This window comes from Nuphar pumila, chromosome 1, assembly GCF_984573655.1.
Source record: "Nuphar pumila chromosome 1, dmNupPumi1.hap1.1, whole genome shotgun sequence".
Taxonomy (NCBI): Eukaryota; Viridiplantae; Streptophyta; class Magnoliopsida; order Nymphaeales; family Nymphaeaceae; genus Nuphar; species Nuphar pumila.
This window is the reverse complement of record NC_143249.1, coordinates 9,448,872-9,469,343: the sequence shown is the minus strand read 5'-3', so window position 1 is coordinate 9,469,343 and position 20,472 is coordinate 9,448,872. Positions and strand designations below refer to the sequence as shown.

Genomic DNA, 20,472 nt, shown 5'->3' with positions numbered 1-20,472 from the left:
CTGACATAAAAACATTCAACACATGGATGTGGCTTTGCATCAGAGAGATTTGTTTGAAGAAAACTAACAGAAGCGACAATAAAGAAATTTAAGAGGCCAATAACACATACCAGCTATGTGTACAATCAATATATGTGGCAAACTGAAGTTATCCCAAACATAATCAACTATTCTACCACTTCCTAAAGTTTCTGGATCCATCACACCCTGGAAAAGGTCCAAATGGTTACCGGTACAGAAAATGGAAAGAAGATTTTTCATTTTCTTCATGTAAAGTAAAATAAGAATTGAAAAAAGCAGCAACCTTTTGATGATACATAATAGCTGCGCCATGTAAATGATTCTCAATTCGATAAGGCAATGTAATATTTGAAGGAATTCGGAAATGCATCACTAGCGTAGACTCTTCTTCTGCAATATCAACAGTTCCAACCCGTGTCAAGTTCTTTTCAGTGGGAGTTCTATGATCTGGCTGATCATATCCAAAAGCAGCAGGTGTTCTTCTAAACTTCAAGAAGAAATGCCCCAATGACGTTACACAGATTGGTCCAGACCAACTCCACTCATCCTGTTTCAAACGGAATTGGATGAAGAACAAAGAATCATCATCTTCCTTCCTGTGAATTCTAAACATGGTATCAATGATGCTAATTTCCCTTCTCCCTGAACTCTGCATTTGCAATGCTGCTTTTTGGTTACCGCTGATAGCTTTAACCCCATCTGCATCATCCTTTTAAACAAAGCATGCACAAAATTGAACCAAAGGGTAAAAAAGAAGTGTCCAAAAATGAAGGAACATAAAGTAAAGGATCTAATACATAATAGATGCTTACAGAGTCAACACAAGATTGCCGCACAAAGATATCCTCTTCTGATTCGTTGAAAACAACATATCTTGGTACTATATGCACTAATTGTGATGGCACAATTACTTTAGACAAGATTGGCTGCAAAGATATGCCAAACTTCATAATATGCTTGACTCCAGTTTCTGAAAGTGCTTCCGAACCTGTCTCTGCAAAGCCCGACAGTGAGTCCAGATCAAGCGGTGCTTCATTAACTTTATCTTTCAACCACATGAGCCGGACCTTATTGGATCTGCAATGGAAAATGCAAGTCATAGGCCCTAACCTTTCTCAGACACAGACACAACATAATTAACTTAAATTAATTCAAGTGAAAGCAAGATATAAGAATTGATCCATTACAAACACAATCATAATAATTTGCTAGACACATGGATACGGACATAACTTACATCAGTGCAAGTGAGAGAAAGTTATAAAAAAGATATTATAAACGAAATTATAAAAAACTGCTAGAAATATGATGGTAAAAGAAAACTTTAGACCACTATAATCACAGGGGCTTGAATTTAAGATACACTTTGCCCAGCTCTTACTTAAAGAACCATGATATCGTAGACCCAGGAGGCAAAACAAAACCAAGCTCAGAAGGGCAGGTTGACCAATATCTTGTAGTGTCTCCCCTGCAAAGGATCATACATGCCATCATATATATAACACAAACAAAACATTCAAGTATCAAAAAAGAATGTGTCTACCTTGAAATAGACTTGTTATTAGCATCAGAACAGAAGAATGAAAGATCAGTGCCGTTCTTCAGAATATATGATGTGAAAATGGTAGCCTGCAAAATGTACAGTAGGTAAAATTTGCAAAAACCTGCATGGAAACAGAAAATATAGAAACAGAGGGAATGTTTTTGTCAACAAGCACAATTTCAATCCACAGAAAAAGGGGAAAAGATCATCATATTCTAATTAGGGCAACGTAGTCAGAAAATTACCTCTAATATGCCTCTATCTCCACGTGACAATCTTAAATGTGCAACATACTTTCCACCACCAAAATCTAATTCTATGTCCAGATAGTGAAGGTCAGATTTATTCTTGTTTAGCTTCTTGACCAAATCACCACTGTTTACAGGCTTGCACTTAAAATTAAATTCAGTTAAAATAAATGTAAAATATATAATGGAAGGATTTACAAAAAAGCAAGCACTTGAACCAGATCCAATGGTCGCCTGTTTGCCGGTATGTGAAAAAGATTTATTTATGCGTGCATCTGCAGAAAATGGGATCATTATTATTATGACCATATTGCACAAATTTTAAAGCCACTAGTAAAAAGTCTTTAGCAATCACCACCTTCAAAATTTTCTGATAGTGTTACGAGGATTTCTGACTGAAGAACATTGTAAACCTGAACAGTTGGTAAAATAAAAATCTCCTTTTGCTCTTGAATCACAATAGAAGATGTCCTCAACTCTGATACACCTCCCACTTTATGAGGACGAAAAACAGGAACATTTCTCCCAATGGTTTGAACAAGAAAATGAAAGTTACTAACAGTTCTCCCTTGTGATTGTATACAACAATTAATGGTACTGAAGGTGGTCTTCACTGATTTACCACCAAATCCTTTCTTCAGCTGGTAATTCAACTTGTCAAATAGTCCGGAGAGACACACAGACTTTCCTCCTTTCAGATCTTCTGACCACTCTACAGAAACTGGATGGATGGGATCTTCAGAGACCTCGGCTGCTTTAGGTCGAATAGATAGAAGAAAATTTCCTGCAGGTTATTTCTACAGATAAATGGACTTGAGAATTTACGGACACAGAAATATTTAAAGATAACAGATAAAAAATTAATAGCTCGCAACAGATCATTTTCTACAGCAGAAACATGACAATTTCAGTTTCTTTTGTGGCAGATGCTTTTTCAGATTTCATAGACTGAGGGTTGCGACAAAATCCACTCCATGTGCCAGAATTATAAAATGATTCCTCAAAAATGATTTTGGATGTCAAGCACTTCCAAAAAAGGGACAAAAATTAGGCATCATAAAATAATTTTATGCTGCTCTTTGGTTTTATCCAAGTACATAAGTGTTGGTGAGCACACTGTCATTTATCCATCTCATTCAAATCTCTGGTTTCAAACTACCTTGGCTCTTGTTGAAATCATAACAGCAGTCACCATTCCTTTATTCATTTCTCTAGCATGCCATTGTTGCACCTTTTTTGTATTTAACTTGAGAATTTTTTTTTACTCATTTGCAAAAGCAGTAAATCACTTCCCAGTTAAATAGTTGAAAGAAAATCAGTATGCACAAAAGAGTTCATACAATCAATAAGTTTCAGCAGGCATTAAAACGCTTTAAATTATTTTCCAGATGGAAATCTTGCTTGACAGTTGACAGGAATATGACTTTAGGCTTATGAAAATCCAAGAGTTATGAATATTTGGCAAAGAATGTGCAACAATTAGTTCCAGTGAACTACTTATATTAAAGAACTAAGACAAATTTAAGTTACAAGATCAAATGCAGCATCATAATATGTAAATGGATGAGAAAATATGATAGAAATGACCCCAATACTAACACTTACCCAGACTTAAGGAAGTCAAGACCCTTTTTGTAAGCCCAGACATATTTAAAGATTCAAATGCTGCCACAGAATCATCAATTGTATCCCCACTCCTTAGCAAAACACCAGCAAATTCATCTTCACTTTCCTGTGGCCGGCGACATCGTACCTCCAAAGTCAACCCGCTTTCGTTCTGTATCTTTAACATTGGATAAACAGAGATAGACAATCCATCCTACACAAGTTCCAACAAAATGCCTTGGTGAACTAATTACAATAAAAACCATGACTAAGAACCTTGACATGAGGGATAGTATGTATAAGTTCTGATGTCATGATAATACCTCAGACCTTTTTGAAATCTCAACTACAAGAAAAGGCCCTGGAGAAGTTCTTGAAGCTGCAGACAAATGACAGGAAAACTAAATTGCCAAGAAATCAAACATATTAACAAAGTCTCAACAAGGAAAACATGAATTCAAATAAAAGATTAGTTTGTGGGATTGAAAAGAAGAACTCGGTAGATACATTTTCATTCATGAGCGAAAACCCAAACCACATTCTTTGTTTTTTAGAAGATTAGATGCTTACATGGAATCATTATACATTGCATCATGAACAGAATCTATAAATTTATTTCCCTAGTTATAATAGTTTTATAAATGGTGATTTTGGCTATTGAATAACATACAGGTAAGTTAAGAATCAAGATGAACATTTAAAGAATCCAACAGGAAAAACAAGAGAAGTTGGCATGCTGGTCTTATAAGAGTTAGTTAAGGTTTTTCATTTTTAAATCTTAAGCTGTGGTCAGACCTCAGAGTCTCATATAAAACTAACTTCATTATGTCCCATCCCTTTAGCTGCTCACTAGGGAACTCACATTAAGAACCAAAGAAACCCTAGATAAGGGTGTATGTTTTCCTAGGAGAGGGAGGATAACCACCTCAGCTACATAAGGAAAGTTGGGTGGTTTAAACACAAAATTTTAGAGCACTGCTGGCACAAATAGAAAATCAATCAAGGTCCATTTGAGTTATATCCACTTCCTTATAATATAATCAAGTATAATTGCTAATTTACCACACTAATCGAAACTAAAACATAGATCAGAATCTTCTTGTAATAACCTCAATTTTTGACAATTATTTGTTTAAATTTATTCAAAAATAATGGGTATTTTTCTAAATTTGGGCCTGGGATCCAAATTTTGGATCCAGAACCCATAAAGGGATCTTTACATACACTTATCTTGTATAAACTTATATGTATGTATATAAGTGAAATAATTTAAATTAATTGAATTATTCACGTGATAACTAATTAAGATAGTGCGTAGATGGGTCCGAGATCCACCTTCCAGGATCCATATACCCATATATATATATATATATATATATATAATCATAATAAAATAAATAAAGCAGTAAATAGTTTTAGCTGGATCCACTCTTATAACCAGCCCGGATCCAAATTGGGATTTGGATCCCGAGTAGCAAAGTTTGGACCCGATATCCGGAAAAGAGAATCAATGAATTTTAGGGGATTTGGGCCTCGGGTCCGTTACCGTTATCGGATCCATAAAAGAATCCGTAAATAACCCACAATGGGGTGTTAAATTATACTTATAATATTAATTTTTAATTAAATAAATAATTAATAGTATTTATAATATATATATATATATATAAATCAGGTACAAAGGGGTCGGACCCACAGTTGGACCCACAAGGATCCAACTGAGGATCCGCTAGCTCTTGGCGACCTGGATACAGTTGTAAACTGGATTTGGAGCCGCGGGTCACAGGCTCGGACCCGGACCCGAGTTCGGTTTTTAAAGGGGCGTTAAACAAGAATCGTGCCTAGGGCACGATTCTTGCTTTCAAGAACCAGAAAAAGAAAGGGGCAGGGGGGTTACGCATAGCGTAACCGACCCCACGCCTCTCGGCAAGAGGGGAGGGGGGTTTGGGCGATAAAGGGGGAGTGGAGAGGGGGTCTCGCCCTCTCTCTCTCTCTCTCTCTCTCTCTCTCTCTCTCTCTCTTTCTCTCTCTTTCTCTCTCTCGATTGGGTGTGCACCGGAGAAGAGGTGGTCGCCGGAAAACTGCGGCAACCAACAGCCATTAAAGGCCACGGCGAGCATCCCTGTCACTGCAGCAGTGAGGGGCGACTTCAGTCGGCTCCGTACTCATGTCTCCAGCCTCCGATCGCCGAAAAAAAACCCCTGAAATACAGGTGCGGTGCTCCTCTCGAATCTAGGTGAGAGATCGAACATGGGTTCGATCCCGTGTAATCTTTTGAGATGAGGGTCCATGGGAACCCTCTGGATGGTTGATTTCTGCAAGCACCATGGGGGCGAACCATGGATCGTTTCCCATGACCCGATTTACTCCTCTTCTTGCTAACCTATTTTTCTCCCATTTGGTTGGAAAAGGAAATTTCAGGGTACGTAAACTAATTTACAAAAAGAGAACTGACTGTCTCTCTCGTTGAAATCTTGGTTGCTATTTAGTTTCAATTTCCTTTTGGGGGTTTCCATCAACCCTAACCCGAAAACCCAAATTTATGATTTGGGGATTTCGGATTTCCATTATGAAGGGGGTGTGCAATTTCGATTTTTCTTATATAAAGGGGGTTTCTTGTTTGTGCAACTCTTTTGACTTCTATTGCTGATAATGACCCGTTTGATTTATAAATTTTGTTATGAATGATGTTTTTGTTAACTATAGATATGATGGATGTGTAAGGAATCTGGTGGATTGAGTCGTTGTAACTAAAGTATGTGCATTAATTCTCTTCCTTGACTCATTAGGTTGATTCTGTTTAGCAAACTCCAACGTGTTGAGGCAAGCTCTAAGCAAATATTTATTAAAGTAGTAGGTTGTTTCTCTGAGCCAACTTTCAAAGAGTGATGGACAATTTTTACACTTAAATTGGATAGTTGACTGGGTTATTGTCAACTTATTGGTTGTTGCATTCTCCGTCTTTGGAGTTTGAGCATTTCTTAGGTTATGACTCAAAGTTTGCTCTTAAGTTGTTAATGGTCTGTATCAGGCATTGGAATTTTTATCTTAGGCAGATGTGGTCTTACTAGACTTATAAGATGTGAGCTGCTGGTTAGCAGATCAAGAGTTTCCCAGACATAGAATAAAGCTAATTTTTTTGCTTCCAGATATCAGTTGTGCCTACATGCGTGGGTTATCCATATATATAAACCAACGGTCTATAGAAAGAGAGTGGGTAAGTGTGGGGGTTACCACACATTTCTGTTGCCCAAAATGGCCAACCCTTTTTAACGAGTTCTTAAACACGTCAGGAAATTTTATTCAGTGAACACTTTAACAGATACCACCAGTAGTATAGTTCCTCTAGTCATATGTCATTGTAATAACTGACCTCACCCACCATTGTTGGGAAGTGATCGAACTCACAGAGGATATATATAGATGCCAGACATTTTGTGGGTATATAATTTACAGTTTGTTGTATTTTGGGTGTTTAGTTTATATGCAGAACAATGCCTTGTTTTGCTTTCATAATTAGTTATAAAAGATCAATATCACATGATGCACTTCACTTCCTAAAGGATGCATACAATTGAAGAATGACTTGCTTTTGTTGGCCTATAGTACAAATGAACAAAGAAAAAGGGAATCGACCTTTCTGTCCAGAATTAAGAAAAGGGAAATCTGAATAGTTTCCAACTGGAATTTTTACTGGGAAAATACTTGTTGGGTACCCATCTTCAGTGGGTTGTACTCACGCTGAAATCGTGAGATACGCAGCTTGAATTCGTGTGGGGACACGTGCATTAAGCTAAATTGTGTTTGTAATGGTTGATTTTATTCATAATGTTAATCATGTTCATTCATGATAGGTTGATAGTGATGCTCATGCATGAAAGTTATCAGGTATGTTTCTGTATTGCATACATAATTGGGTTTGATGGACAGATTTATCATGGGGTTTGTGTATAAGCACCATGTAAATGTTTCTTGAAACCCTGAGCTTTGGATAATGATCTGATCATGTTGGTCGATCCTTGTGCGCATTAAGATAATTGTGCAAACTGTATTTTCTTTCCTGAAAATCTATGTCCTTTCAATATGATTGGTTGATATGTGTTGGTTGGACTGAATTGACTATATTTCTAGCTAGGAGGTTGGCGGGTCTGGGATTGGTAAGCCCGACTAACTTCCCTAGCATATGGCAAAGCTTACACTTCTGCCCGGTAATTGGTAAATGTTATTTTTGCATTTCATGATATTGGTTGAGCAATCATGAATGCGAGCATGACTCGGTTACTGATTTTCTTCTTGAGCATGTATGCTTAATGAATATGTGAAGTTTTACATGTACACTCACATTCAAAAGAAATGTGCATTGGTTAATACACGTATATGATGTAGGTACCACACATAGGAAAAATGCATATGAATGAGTAATGACATGCATATGTTTGGGTTTATGATGGCATGAGTGCACATGCTTTTGGCATTTTGGCTTAGTGTTATAAATAAAACACTACTTTTGTTTTGTTATGTGATGCAACGATGGCTTAAATGGACCGTCACTGGCTTGAAGAGTTGTGGGTTTGGTTTCTTTTCACATATGTTTTTAACTGCATCACTTAAACCACATAAGTTGGTATGACACACTACTACACTGTTTTAGCGGGCTGGAGTCCCGTAAAGGTCCCCGCAAGGGAGGATGCGGGTTTTCACTTTACTTTTGCATATGGTGTTGCAAACCTAAAGAATTGACTTAAATAAAAATATAATGGATAAGAACAGTGTAATATACGTTCTGGGATATCTCATCTGAAGTATGAGAATCTTAGAGATCCGGTATTGGGGGGACTGTGAGGATACAAAAACTCCGTGTGTTATAATTTTGTCCCCTGAACCCGATATTGAGGTTCTTTCTCCTAGCCACGGTTTTAGGGAGAGTCTGTCACTTTACTCGGAAGTGGTGTGTTTTGACACAGATGTTGTTGATGGTACCAAGAAAGTGACACTTGTGGGCGTGGGGTGTCCCTTGTGTCCCCGACATTAGATGTGGATGTCTAATGTTCCGAAGGTGATTCGGTCCAGGGCTAAGTTGGAACCCAGTAATAAAATACAAATTGTGTGCTAAGCTACCCTGGGAACCTACTTAACCTCGGGAATCGTACCAGTTTGGTGTATCCACGGGCAAAAGTAAATAAAAAAAAGAGGAACTTAAAGTTGCGTGCATTTAATAGGGCATGCATATGCAAAGGAAAAAGGAAACTTAAAGGTAAGATAATAAAAGGACTCATGCATTGAAAAGAAGTCATGCATCTTCCTGTTATGCATTAGATCATGCATATTTGAAATGTTCTTTAAATCATGATAGAATGGTGGGTGGCATGTTATTTACTTCCTAAAAAACATGCTGAAAGATCTTGTTACTTAGTTCTTGTATATGCTCATGCGTTACTGTTTCTTCCTGCTTAGCATATGTAACTGGTTACATATATGGTTATTTAAATTTTGCAAATTGTTATATCTGCACTCACTCAAATCATTACATGAAATCTTATCCATGTTCTTTGTCTCACTTGGTTTCTTTAGAAGTAGCTGTGCTCAGAATTTCAGTTCTGACACCCTACTTTGTTGGTTTTTCACAGGAAATGGTGAACAGTGAGGTAGGAGTAGGTCTGGCTACTGGGAAAGGATGAGTCATACTTGGGCTTGACAGCTTCAGCAAGGGACAGAATGGCTCTTTCTTCAATCCTTCTTGCTTTTTCAGTTGTTACTTTATTTTCAGTCAAATAAAAACATTGTCTCTACAATTTACTCTTATTCATAAATAAAGAAATTGTTTTAGTTCTTATGGATGATGGTTGCAAGTTTGTTTGTGGTGTTTGGGCTATCCAGTTAGAATTGGAACCGTAAGGACCCAGAGTCTCTGGGTAGTTTTCCTCACTGTTATAAAAAAAATATTCCGCATTTTCAAAGGGTATGAGTTGGGGTCGTTACACTTCTGCCCTGATTAACTTTCATTAATGTGTACCATACTTACTTTTCTAGTTCTTATGTTATTTTCATAATATTGTTCTAGCCATCTGTTTTTATCCACATAAAACTCACAATAAGTTTAATAGTATTTAACACTAAACATCATCACCACAACAAACCTAGTGTTTATTTTGGATTGAATTTTGTCATACTTGTGTCATTCTCTTCAATCAGCTAATACATTCAAGTTTTCATACTCAGTCAGATAAATCAACTTCAAATATAATAATACCATATTATCAATATCCTATATATAATTTGAATCAGGGTTACCAGAAACTCTAATTGAATGTGGAAAACCTTTCCCGAAACATAAAACCTAACATTTCCAAAACTTGTGGGAAACTTGTAGAAAAACATACAAAACATGTTTCCCATAAAGTGAGAAATCTGTTTCACACCACATGGGAAACTTGTTTAGTTTATATGGGAAACATGTTTCCCTTATTTGTAAAACCGTCTCCCACAAGCTTTACATAGATAAGAAACCTCTTTTCTTTGAAAAGGACTTTAGACGTGCTACTAAAAATTTGTAGTTACTTGTTTTTGCAAAAATATTATAACTTTTACATATTTTTAATGTTAAGAAGGAGATAACATACTAGAATATTTGGAGAAGTCTCATAATACAACATAACCACACTATTTTTATCTTGTTTCTTGAATCTACACCTTCCCTACGCTGCATTCAAATACTTTATTTATGATATTATTTTACAAAAAATCACCCAATTGTATGAAATATAAACTTGCATGATGTTACAATAAATGAATTCACATATTTTATGAAAAAAATAATTTATTAATTCCTACTAGTTATCATGATGCTGGTAAACAAGTAACTTTTGTATATACAAGTATATATGGAAGTAACTTTTGTATATATAAGTATTGGAATTATATATATATATATATACTTATATATATATATATATACTTATATATATATATGGAAGGGGGACCGTCCAACCAAAGAAAGGTCCAAAATCTACAACCAATGATAATCGATGGCATTCCTTCTCTAACGATCGAGTTTTTCATCGATCGGACTTTACATATTGGATTTTTATCATTCATTTAGTGAGCGACATGTTTTTTATTATGAATTTTTGATGTTTAAATGTGTTTTCTAAAGCGCTAAAAATCAACAGGCCACAATACTTTGTATTGTAAAGTTTTAAATGCATTCTGAACAGTCGATTTTTCACGTTTCAAAAAACATGCCTATATGTCGTAAAGTCTTTGTGTAAAGCATATTTCTCATTAAATAAATTATAAAGAACAAATATATGAGGTCCGATTGATGAGATGCTCAAGCATTGGAGAGGGGAAGCTGTCCTATCATCGTTGGTTGTAGATTTTGGACCTTCCTTTGGTTGGACAGTCCCCGTTCCCTATATATATATATATATATATATATATATATATATCTGTGTGTGTGTGTGTGTGTGTGTTTCCATTTTACACGAATCCCATTTCCATTTTCCAAGATATTTCCCCTTTCCATTTCCCTTCCTGGCAACCTTGATTTGAATACAATATTCTGACATAGTTTTATGTTCAGTTTTAGTTTGAATTCACCTTAGTCAATTATCTTATGTGACTATTGCCTGACCTCACTAATATTCAGGTCCAAAAATGATCCCAATATGAATTTAATTTACAATATATGTTCTGAAGATAATAATTTTTGTTCATTTCACATGTTTTTGCAGCAAGTAGAGCTCTTGCGGCATCAGCTTTGGAGGTCCATATATGAGCATAATATTCTTGAATATAAATGTGTAACCAATCTCTTATCATATTTGTTTGACTGATTCTAGAATTTCACCGCAACTGAAACCATATCCAAAGGCATAACCATTAAAAGTATAGTACACTTCCAACAAACTGGCATTTTATCCATTAAAACAGAGGCCACAACTCGCTTAGTGGAGATCATTTAAAATTTATGAAAGACTGGCCATCGGGAAAGCTTACAGATATCTGCAAATATCTTGGGGAATCTCAATTAGAATAAAATAATTGCTTCACCATACCATCAAGAGATGCTAGCCGTGTCCTCCATGCACATATATCAGCATTTAAATATGAAATACGAATTGGAGATGTGAAAAATGCTCCAAGTATGAGCTGAAGAGAAATAGATGCTTCATTATCTGAATTCCTTTTTGTTGGCGCAACATGCCTCAACACATAAAAAAATCAAGATAAGTGAAATATCCTTGACAAGAGGGCAAAAAAATGGACAATATATATACAGAGCATCATTGTCATAAAGCCTTATCCGAACTACATGGGGTCAACTAGATCAATGTATGCAGAGAAACTAATCTATAAAACACAAATGATCATTAAGGACAAAACTAAAGAATGAAATATCATTGTAAAGAAATACAAAAGATGGCTGCTAATGAACAGTATGATATGTTTTTTCTAGGTAATTAAGTTGGAATAATCCAACTTACCAATAACCAATAACCAACTGAGATAGAAAGGACGAATTAAGAGGTGATGCAGGAGACAGGAAGATTGAGCGGCTAGAGCAAAGAATAAGCAATAGATCATCACAACAAATATCATAGCACATCACAAGGAATGACCACTCTTTTCCCATTTTTTTCAGCATCTTTTTATTTTTTGGCTGGAAGAGAGATGAAAGGAGGGGTCAATGATTGAAGGAAAAAAAAAAAAAAGATACCTCAATAATAAAGTACAATAGCAGTTGACATCACACATTGATGTCAACTAATGACATCAGGGATGCTGTGGATAGACACAGGAACCTGTTGGAAAACCTTCATGCAAGAAAGAAATAACTATGTAGGTTCTTTTCTCTTCAAAATAAGAAACTTGGCATTTGATGAAACCTCAAGGAAATCAGATATGAACAGAAATATCTCGTGAGGACATGACACAATTTTGAAAAAGAATCCCAGGAGATGACATGAAAACATAGATCCAGAGAAAGTGGGAAACATGAAGAAACAGAAGACAAGGAGGAAGAGAACAGAAAAGAAAAGAATAAGCAGCCACATCTGATGAATCTCACCTCTAACCCACTGTGATACTATGTAAAAAACTGCCTCAAGATTGGTACCCCATGTACCTGTTAAATTATGTATATATAAATATATATTTATACATATACTTATATATATATATATACACACATATATATAAGTATATATATACATATATGTATATATATACATATTTCTCTTTTTGTTTTCTTGTACCCCAAAAACCCGATAGTGGTATTTTGGTAAATCCCCATGTAATCTTTTTTCTTTTGTATTTTTCCTTTTCCCTCTTTTTTTACCTTTTCTTTTTTTCTTTTTTGTTTTACATATTGTAAGACTACAAGGGGCCCCACCCATCTAGTCGTTGGGGAGTTTCCTCCTCTATAAATAGAGGAGGCTCTCTCTTGTATAGGCATGGGTTTTTCACCCTCTTCTTTCTTTCTTCAATAATATTCAACTTATGAGTTTAAGTCATTTTCCCCTTTAGTGGGTTTTGTATACACTTTTAGTGTTTGTGTTCTAGGCTCTTGGCATCACTCTTCTAAAAGAGTGGTTTGTTTTATTGGTGCTTCTGTCCTCTTCATTACATGGTATCAAAGCAAGGTTGGTGATCGGGCTTCTCTTCTTTTTGGTGTCTTGGGACGTGTGCCTCTCAAGCTTTTGAAGAAAGAAAGACTATTCGGGACCTATGGAGCACGAATCTAAAGTTGAGCTCTCTTTTAAGCTCAATGGATCCAATTACCTTATGCGGGCCTCTGCTATAGAAAATCATCTAAGAGGTAAGAAACTTTGGGGTTTTGTTATGGTAACTACTCCCGAACCCTCTCTTGTTCTCACTAAAATTGAAAGTGGGATTGAAAAAGCTTTAGATGGCGATGAGCGCATCAAAGCTATCAATGACCATCAATCCAAAGTTGAGGATTGGGAAAGTAACCATGCCAAAATCTTGGCATAGTTTATGAACAATGTGAACCTCAAAAATTGTGCCAACATTGCTAAGTTTAGAAGAGTCAATGAGGCATGGTTTTTTCTTAAGGGTATGTATACCCAAAAGGATCTAGCTCGACAATTTTTTTGTCAAGAAAAAATTCGTTCTACTAGACAAGCAGATATGAGTTTCCGTGGTTATTTTAGTTCTTTAACCCCTCTTTGGGATGAGCTTGTTCTTCTTGAACCCAAATGGGTGGCTCTGGAAGATATTGAGTTAAGAAGAGAACAAATTGAAAAAGAGCATTTTTTCAACGGCCGATGGGACATCTTTAAAAATTGAAAGTATTGGAACACTTGATGTTAAAACTTCTCAAAACTTTTTTGTTCCTAAAGTAAGAGTTGTTCCAAAAATTAATCTAAATCTTTTTTTCATTTCCCAAATCACCGATCATGGATGCCAAGTCTCTTTCTCACCTAAAGATTGCATCGTGCAGGATCTCCAGTCATGGAAGCTGATTGGGCAAGGCCATAGAAAGGGTGATCTTTATTTTATGGACTTTTTGACCCTTCCATCGAAGTCATTTTGTAATCTTATAAAGGACAAAAGTATTGGATTTTGGAATGAGAGACTTGGTCATCCAAATTTTGTAAAGATGTCTCTTTTTCCTTTTTTGAACAATACTTGTAAAGTCAAACACATGACTTGTAAAGATTGCATTTTTGGGAAATCTAAAGCTATTCCATTTCCTCAAAGAAATTATGTCACCACTCGGCCTTTTGAACTTGTTCATTCCGATGTATGGGGACCTTCCCTTATTTTATCCAAAGGAGGTTTTTCGTACTATGTGGTCTTTATTGATGATTTCATTCGATTTACATGGATTTACTTCTTAAGTCGCAAATCCGAAGTTTTCTCCTTTTTTAAAGAATTTCATGCAATGGTTAAAAATCAATTTTTAGGAAACCTATCCATTCTTAGATCCGATTCGGGAGGCGAATATATGTCCAAAGAATTTCAAATCTATTTGAAAGAAAATGGTATTTGTCATCAACGTTCTTGTCCAAACACTCCGCAACAAAATGGTCTTGCGGAAAGAAAGTATAGACACATAATAGAAACCACAAGAACTTTATTAATTTCAAAGAACATTCCAAAATCCTTTTGGGCCGAAGCGGTTCTAACCTCAACATATCTTATCAATAGAACCCCTTCATCTTCTTTGAAAAATCTTTCTCCATTTGAAAAACTTTACAATGTCTCCAGATTATAAAAGACTAAGAATTTTTTAGTGTAAATGCTTTGTTCTAACTCACAAAAATGATAAACTTTCTTCAAGGGCAATTGAACGTATTTTCTTAGGATATGGCGAAAAACAAAAAGGCCATCGATGTTTTGACTTATTCAAAAACAAACTTTATATCTCAAAAGATATCATGTTCTTAGAAGAAGAAGATGGTTTTTCGCATAAACTAAATGAAAATATTGATTACTCCTTTTTTATTTGACTTGTTACCTCAAGAAAAGGTTATAGATGATCATGTTGAAACTAGTGAAACTCTCGTTGAGGATCATTTTAAACCTCCAAATGATGGGCAACATGACCAACATGAAACTTTAGAAGAAAATATACCAAGTCAAACACAAGTTTACTCTAGAAGGAATGAAAGTAATCCTCCTTGTGCCCTTGAAAATTCTCTCAAAACGAGTCGATTGAAGAATCCTCTCAAAGAAGATCAAATCGTATTTCTAAAATACCAAATAGATTTGTATCTTATGATTCTTTTTCTCCAAATTTTAGAGCATGTTTGCTAGCCCTTCACTCATTCCATGAACCATCTCATTATAATGATGCTAAACAATATGCTCATTGGAATGAAGCAATGGAACTTGAACTTAATGCACTTAAAAAGGCACAAACTTGGGAAATTATTGATCCTACTAATGGCAAGAAACCCATTTGATGTAGATGGGTTTTCAAAGTAAAAACTAAGAGTGATGGCTCTTTAGAAAGATATACGGCTAGGTTAGTAGCCAAAGGATATGCCCAAGAATATGGGGTGGATTATGATGAAACTTTTGCCTCAGTTGCTCGAATGACTAGTGTTCGTGCTCTTATTGCAATAGTCTCTATTAAAAAATGGCCAATTTTTCAACTTTACGTTAAAAATGTTTTTTTAAATAGAAATTTAAGTGAAGAAGTTTATATGAAACCACCTCCGGGTATGAATTTAAATGAAAAAAAATTAAAATTAAAAAAGGCATTATATGGACTTTTTTGAAGGTCTTGAGATGATTATTCCCATGTCTCTTAGAAGATTTCTTAGTCATCGCACGATATCAAATTCAGTTGAGAACAAAGATATTCTTTTTTGCTTCTTGGATCTCCACGAAATTAAATAATCTCCTAGAAAAACACAAAATCTGATAGTTGAGACTCAATAATTCAAATTTTCTCTCCAATCAGCATCAATATAAGCAAGTAAATCTAAATAAGAGGATGAAGATAAGAAAGGACCCTTGGTTATGGAGTTCTTTATACATCTAATAATTCTTACTACAACACTCATGTACACAATGCTTGGAGCATGCTAAAATTGATTGATTGAGTGAACTACGTATGCTATATCTGGTCTGATGATAGACAAGTGAGTGACCCGATTAGTTGTCGATGAGGTATAGGATCTTCGAGAAGTCTCGTCTTCAAGCCTTAATTTTGCATTGATCAATTCAAAGGTTTTTACTTTCTTATCATCTGAAATATCAAATTTAGCACAAATATCAGCAGCAAGCTTCATTTGAAAAAGAATATACCCTCTAGGAGAGTAAGCAACATTAATACCTAAAAAATATCTTAAAAACTCAAATTAAACATATCAAAAAAAAATTAAAAACATTTTTAATTTCATGAAAATCCTTGTTTGTCACTTCCAGTTATTATCATGCCATCTACATACAATAGAAGTATAACCACCCTAGAACGTGTACTTTTGACAAAAAGAGCAGTATTAGTATACCAAGAATGAAAACCTAGATAAGACGTAACATTACTAAATCTATCATATCAGGCCTTAGGAGCTTGTTTAAGATCATACAAGGCCTTCTTAAGTCTAAGAGTTTTACCTTTTTCAACACCAAATCTTAGTGGAGGATCCATATAAACCTCATTTAATTTTCCATTGAGAAACACATTTTTAAACATCAAGTTGGTATATGAGCCATTTTTTAATAGATGCAACGGTTATGAGAGTCCTAACAGTAATCATCCTAACTACTGGCGCAAAGGTTTCCTTATAGTCAATTTTGTATTCTTGAAAATATCTCTTGGACACTAACATAGCTTTATATCTTTTCAGGGTATCATCACTCTTGGTTTTGACTTTAAAAACTCATCTACAACCTATGGCTTTCTTTCCTAAGTGTAATGCAACTACTTCCCAAGTCATGGCTTTCTTAAGGGCATCTAATTCTAGATTCATGGTTTCAACTTAACGTGGAATCTTTTTAGCTTCGTTATAATGTGATGGTTCATAATAAGAGTGTAAAGCTATTAAACATGCCCTATAGTTTGGTGACAAAATGTCACAAGATACAAACCTGCTTGGTGGGATAGAGACATGACTGAATCTTATAAGAAAGGTTTCTTCTATAGTAGAGTTACGTGTGTTTTTCTAATGCACTTGGAGGATTTCTTTGCTCATGCCAGGTATATATTTGTATAGGTTTTTCAACAACATCATCTTTACTTAATGGTGATTGGGCATACTCATCATTAGAATGCTCATTATCATCACCAACTAAGGTTTTTCATTATCATTCAAAGAAATATCACAAGAATTAACTTCTCTTGGTAAGAGATCAAATAAAAACATATAATTTACTTCCTCTTTCTCAATTTTATCAAGCCCATTTTTATTTTCTAAAAAGGTCACATCTTTAGAAACATAAAGTTTATTATTCTTAAAATCAAAGCATCTATAGTCTTTTTGGTTTTCTCCATAACCAATGGACACATTCAATGGCTTTTGGCGATAACTTATCTTTTTTATGTAAGAGAACAAAGCACTTATAGACAAAAATGCGTAAACACTTAAAATTGGGGGTTCTTTCAAATAGTTTTTCATATGAAGAATTATACTGTAAAGATAATGAGGGCAATCCATTTATTAAATAAGTCGATGTTAGAACGGCCTCAGCCCAAAAACTCTTTGAAATATCTTTATAAAAGAGTAGGGTCCTAGCGGTTTCCATAATATGCCTATGTTTCCTTTCAGCTAGCCCATTTTGTTGAGGATTTCTTGGGCAAAAAAATTATTGATAAATTCCATTTTGTTTTAAATAATTTTGAAATTCATTGAATAAGTATTCACCACCCGAGTCAGATCTAAGAATAGAAATATTGCTTTGAAACTGATTTTTGACAATCATATGAAATTCTTTAAGAAAGGAAAATACATCAGACTTGAAATTGAGGAAGTAAACCCACACATATCTAGTGAAATCATCAATAAATGTAACATAATATGAGTAGCCCCTTTTTATATGACCGAAAAAGGTCCATATACATCTAACTGCACCAACTCAAAAGGTTTTGTAGAAACAAAGCTTCTATTGGGAAATAGAGTAGATTTCATCTTTCTAAGAATACAATCTCTGCATATGACATCTTTTTCATTACAAAATTTTTTCCCAAAAGAAAAAAAATACATCTTTGAATAGCTTGAACGTCCAAGTCTTTTATGTCAAGTTTCAATGTATTTATCTTGGACATAATTACAAAAAGATTTTGAAGGAAGATTCAAAGAGTCCATGAAGTAGAGATCTCTCCTCCTATGGTGTTGCCTAATTTGCTTCGCAGACTGAAGATCCTACACAGAGCAACCCTTAGATGAGAAGGAGATTTCACATCCATGGTCAAAGATTTGAGAAACTAAAAAAAGATTTAAATTTAATTTTGGAACCACCCTAACTTTTAGAACACAAAAATCTTAAGAATTTTAGAGTCTAAGGCTCCAATAATTTTGATCTAAGTCACAGGGACTCGGCAAAGTAGGTGTTGAACCCGCGTGGGTGTGCAGCACCGGATGCGGTCAACACGACCCTAGGCACGATCAACGCACCCAGGGTCATTTTCGTCCATGTTTCGAATGTTAAAAAAACGATAAAAAGGAGGATTAGGGCAAAAAAAAATTGCCCTGATCTCTCATCTCATCTCTCGCGCAGCTTGAGCCCTCTCCTCCCGACGCCACCTCCTAAGCTCCTCCTCTCCCTCATCGCAGGTACGTACCCTCTGGCTCCCTCTCGCTCTCTTGTTGGGTCGACAGGGGAGAGGCCGAGCCCAACCCCCCCCCCCCCCCCTTCTCTCTCGCTCTCTTGTTGGGTCGGCAGGGGAGGAGCTGAGCCCCCCCCTGCTCCCTCTGTTTTTGGTAGGGGAGGGGATGAGCCCCCCCTCTCGCTCTCTTGTTGGGTCGGCATGGGAGGGGCTGAGACCCCCCTGCTCCCTCTGTTTTCGACAGGGGAGGGGTCGAGCCCCCCCTCTCGCTCTCTTGTTGGGTCGGCATGGGAGGGGTTGAGCCTCCCCTGCTCCCTCTGTTTTCGGCAGGGGAGGGGCCGAGCCCCCACTCTCGCTCTCTTGTTGGGTCGGCAGGGGAGGGGTTGAGCCCCCCTGCTCCCTCTATTCTCGGCAGAGGAGGGGTCGAGCCCCACTCTCGCTCTCTTGTTGGGTCGGCAGGGGAGGGGTTGAGCCCCCCCTGCTCCCTCTATTCTCGGCAGGGGAGGGGCTGAGCCCCTCCCTGTTTTTGGCAGGGAAGCGGCTGAGCCCCCCCCCCGGCTCCCTCTGTTTTCGGCAGGGGAGGGGGTCGAGCCCCCGTCCCTGCTCCCTCTTATTTCAGGGGAGGGGCTGAGTCCCTCCCTGTTTTTGGCAAGGGAGGGGCAGATCCCCCCTCCTTGCTCCTGATTTTATTATATATATATATAATATATATATTTATATCAAGATAATGTCTTTATAATTGATTTGAAATTTTGAATGTATTTTTTTTTTTGTGTTTTCAGGATAAAAATGACGGATAAAGGGAAAGGACCTGAGTCATCCTCATCCCAACATGTGAGTTTTGCTGCTAGTTTTGTTGATAGTTGTAGTGGGATTGATGATGTGGGGCCACTATGGGTACATGTAGATAAACTTGCAAAAACTGGAGAAGGAGGTGGTGGAAACAAGAGATTTCGATGCAAGCTCTGCAAAGGAGATTTTGTTGGGTCTTACACAAGAGTGAAGGCTCGTTGAAGATACCAGGACATGGCATTTCAGGATACAGAAAAGTTGATGAGGAAATGCGAAGACAATACAAGAAAATACAAGAAGAATATGAGAAGAGAAAGGCAATGGCCGATTCTTGTGCAGTTAGTGTGCCATTTGCAAGCCACCAAGAAGATGCTGAAAAAAAAAAGAAAAGTCAATGTAGGACGTAGAGGAACGATATAAGCAACATTCAATATATATGAAAGAAAAGAATTGGAAAGAAAAGTTGGGAGGTATTTTTATTCTAGTTCACTCCCATTTAATGCGGCTAGAAATCCTTATTGGAAGGATTTAGTAACATCCTTGGCAAATTGTAATTTGAGTGGTTATGTGCCTCATGTGAGTTTTCTCCAAAACCTGCGAACGAGAAATTAAGAGAAGGAAGAGAGAGAGGCTGCAATGAGTTACAGTTTTCTCATAATAAAAAACTGTGACCTATTTCATTAATATATAGGCAAAATCCCTAATACATAGCCTTCATAATAACCCTGACAAGTTGAGGGTATTTACAAGTATGCCATTATGTTGTGGACATGGTACATACAAGTAGTTTGGATCTGGATCTGAATCCAAATTTTAAATACAAAACACGTACACTATACTGTCTAATAGTCTCCCTCAAGTTGTGCATGATTTTGGATCATGGACAACTTGCTCTTTAAAAACCAAAAACAGCACTTTGTGAGTCCTTTAGTGAACAAATCTGTCACTTGGTCTTCTATTCTAACATAATGGGGCTCAATCTCTTTTTCTTTAATCTTCTGCCTGATAAAATGTTGATCAAT

General features: G+C 36.3%; 1 protein-coding gene across 3 annotated transcripts in view; it reads right to left on the bottom strand.

The window, feature by feature from the left end:
* Positions 1-20,472, bottom strand: part of LOC149847908 (vacuolar protein sorting-associated protein, putative (DUF1162)) — a 197,473-nt gene that overhangs the window by 60,805 nt on the left and 116,196 nt on the right. For all 3 annotated transcript variants that reach the window (XM_090008160.1, XM_090008196.1, XM_090008244.1), the window contains 10 exons: positions 11,475-11,623; positions 3,741-3,796; positions 3,418-3,631; positions 2,171-2,596; positions 1,810-2,087; positions 1,565-1,650; positions 1,403-1,489; positions 834-1,098; positions 305-730; positions 111-207 (listed from right to left, as the gene is read on the bottom strand). In XM_090008160.1, the coding sequence (XP_089864286.1) occupies positions 111-207; positions 305-730; positions 834-1,098; positions 1,403-1,489; positions 1,565-1,650; positions 1,810-2,087; positions 2,171-2,596; positions 3,418-3,631; positions 3,741-3,796; positions 11,475-11,623 (2,084 nt within the window). The remainder of the gene's footprint in view (positions 1-110; positions 208-304; positions 731-833; positions 1,099-1,402; positions 1,490-1,564; positions 1,651-1,809; positions 2,088-2,170; positions 2,597-3,417; positions 3,632-3,740; positions 3,797-11,474; positions 11,624-20,472) is intronic.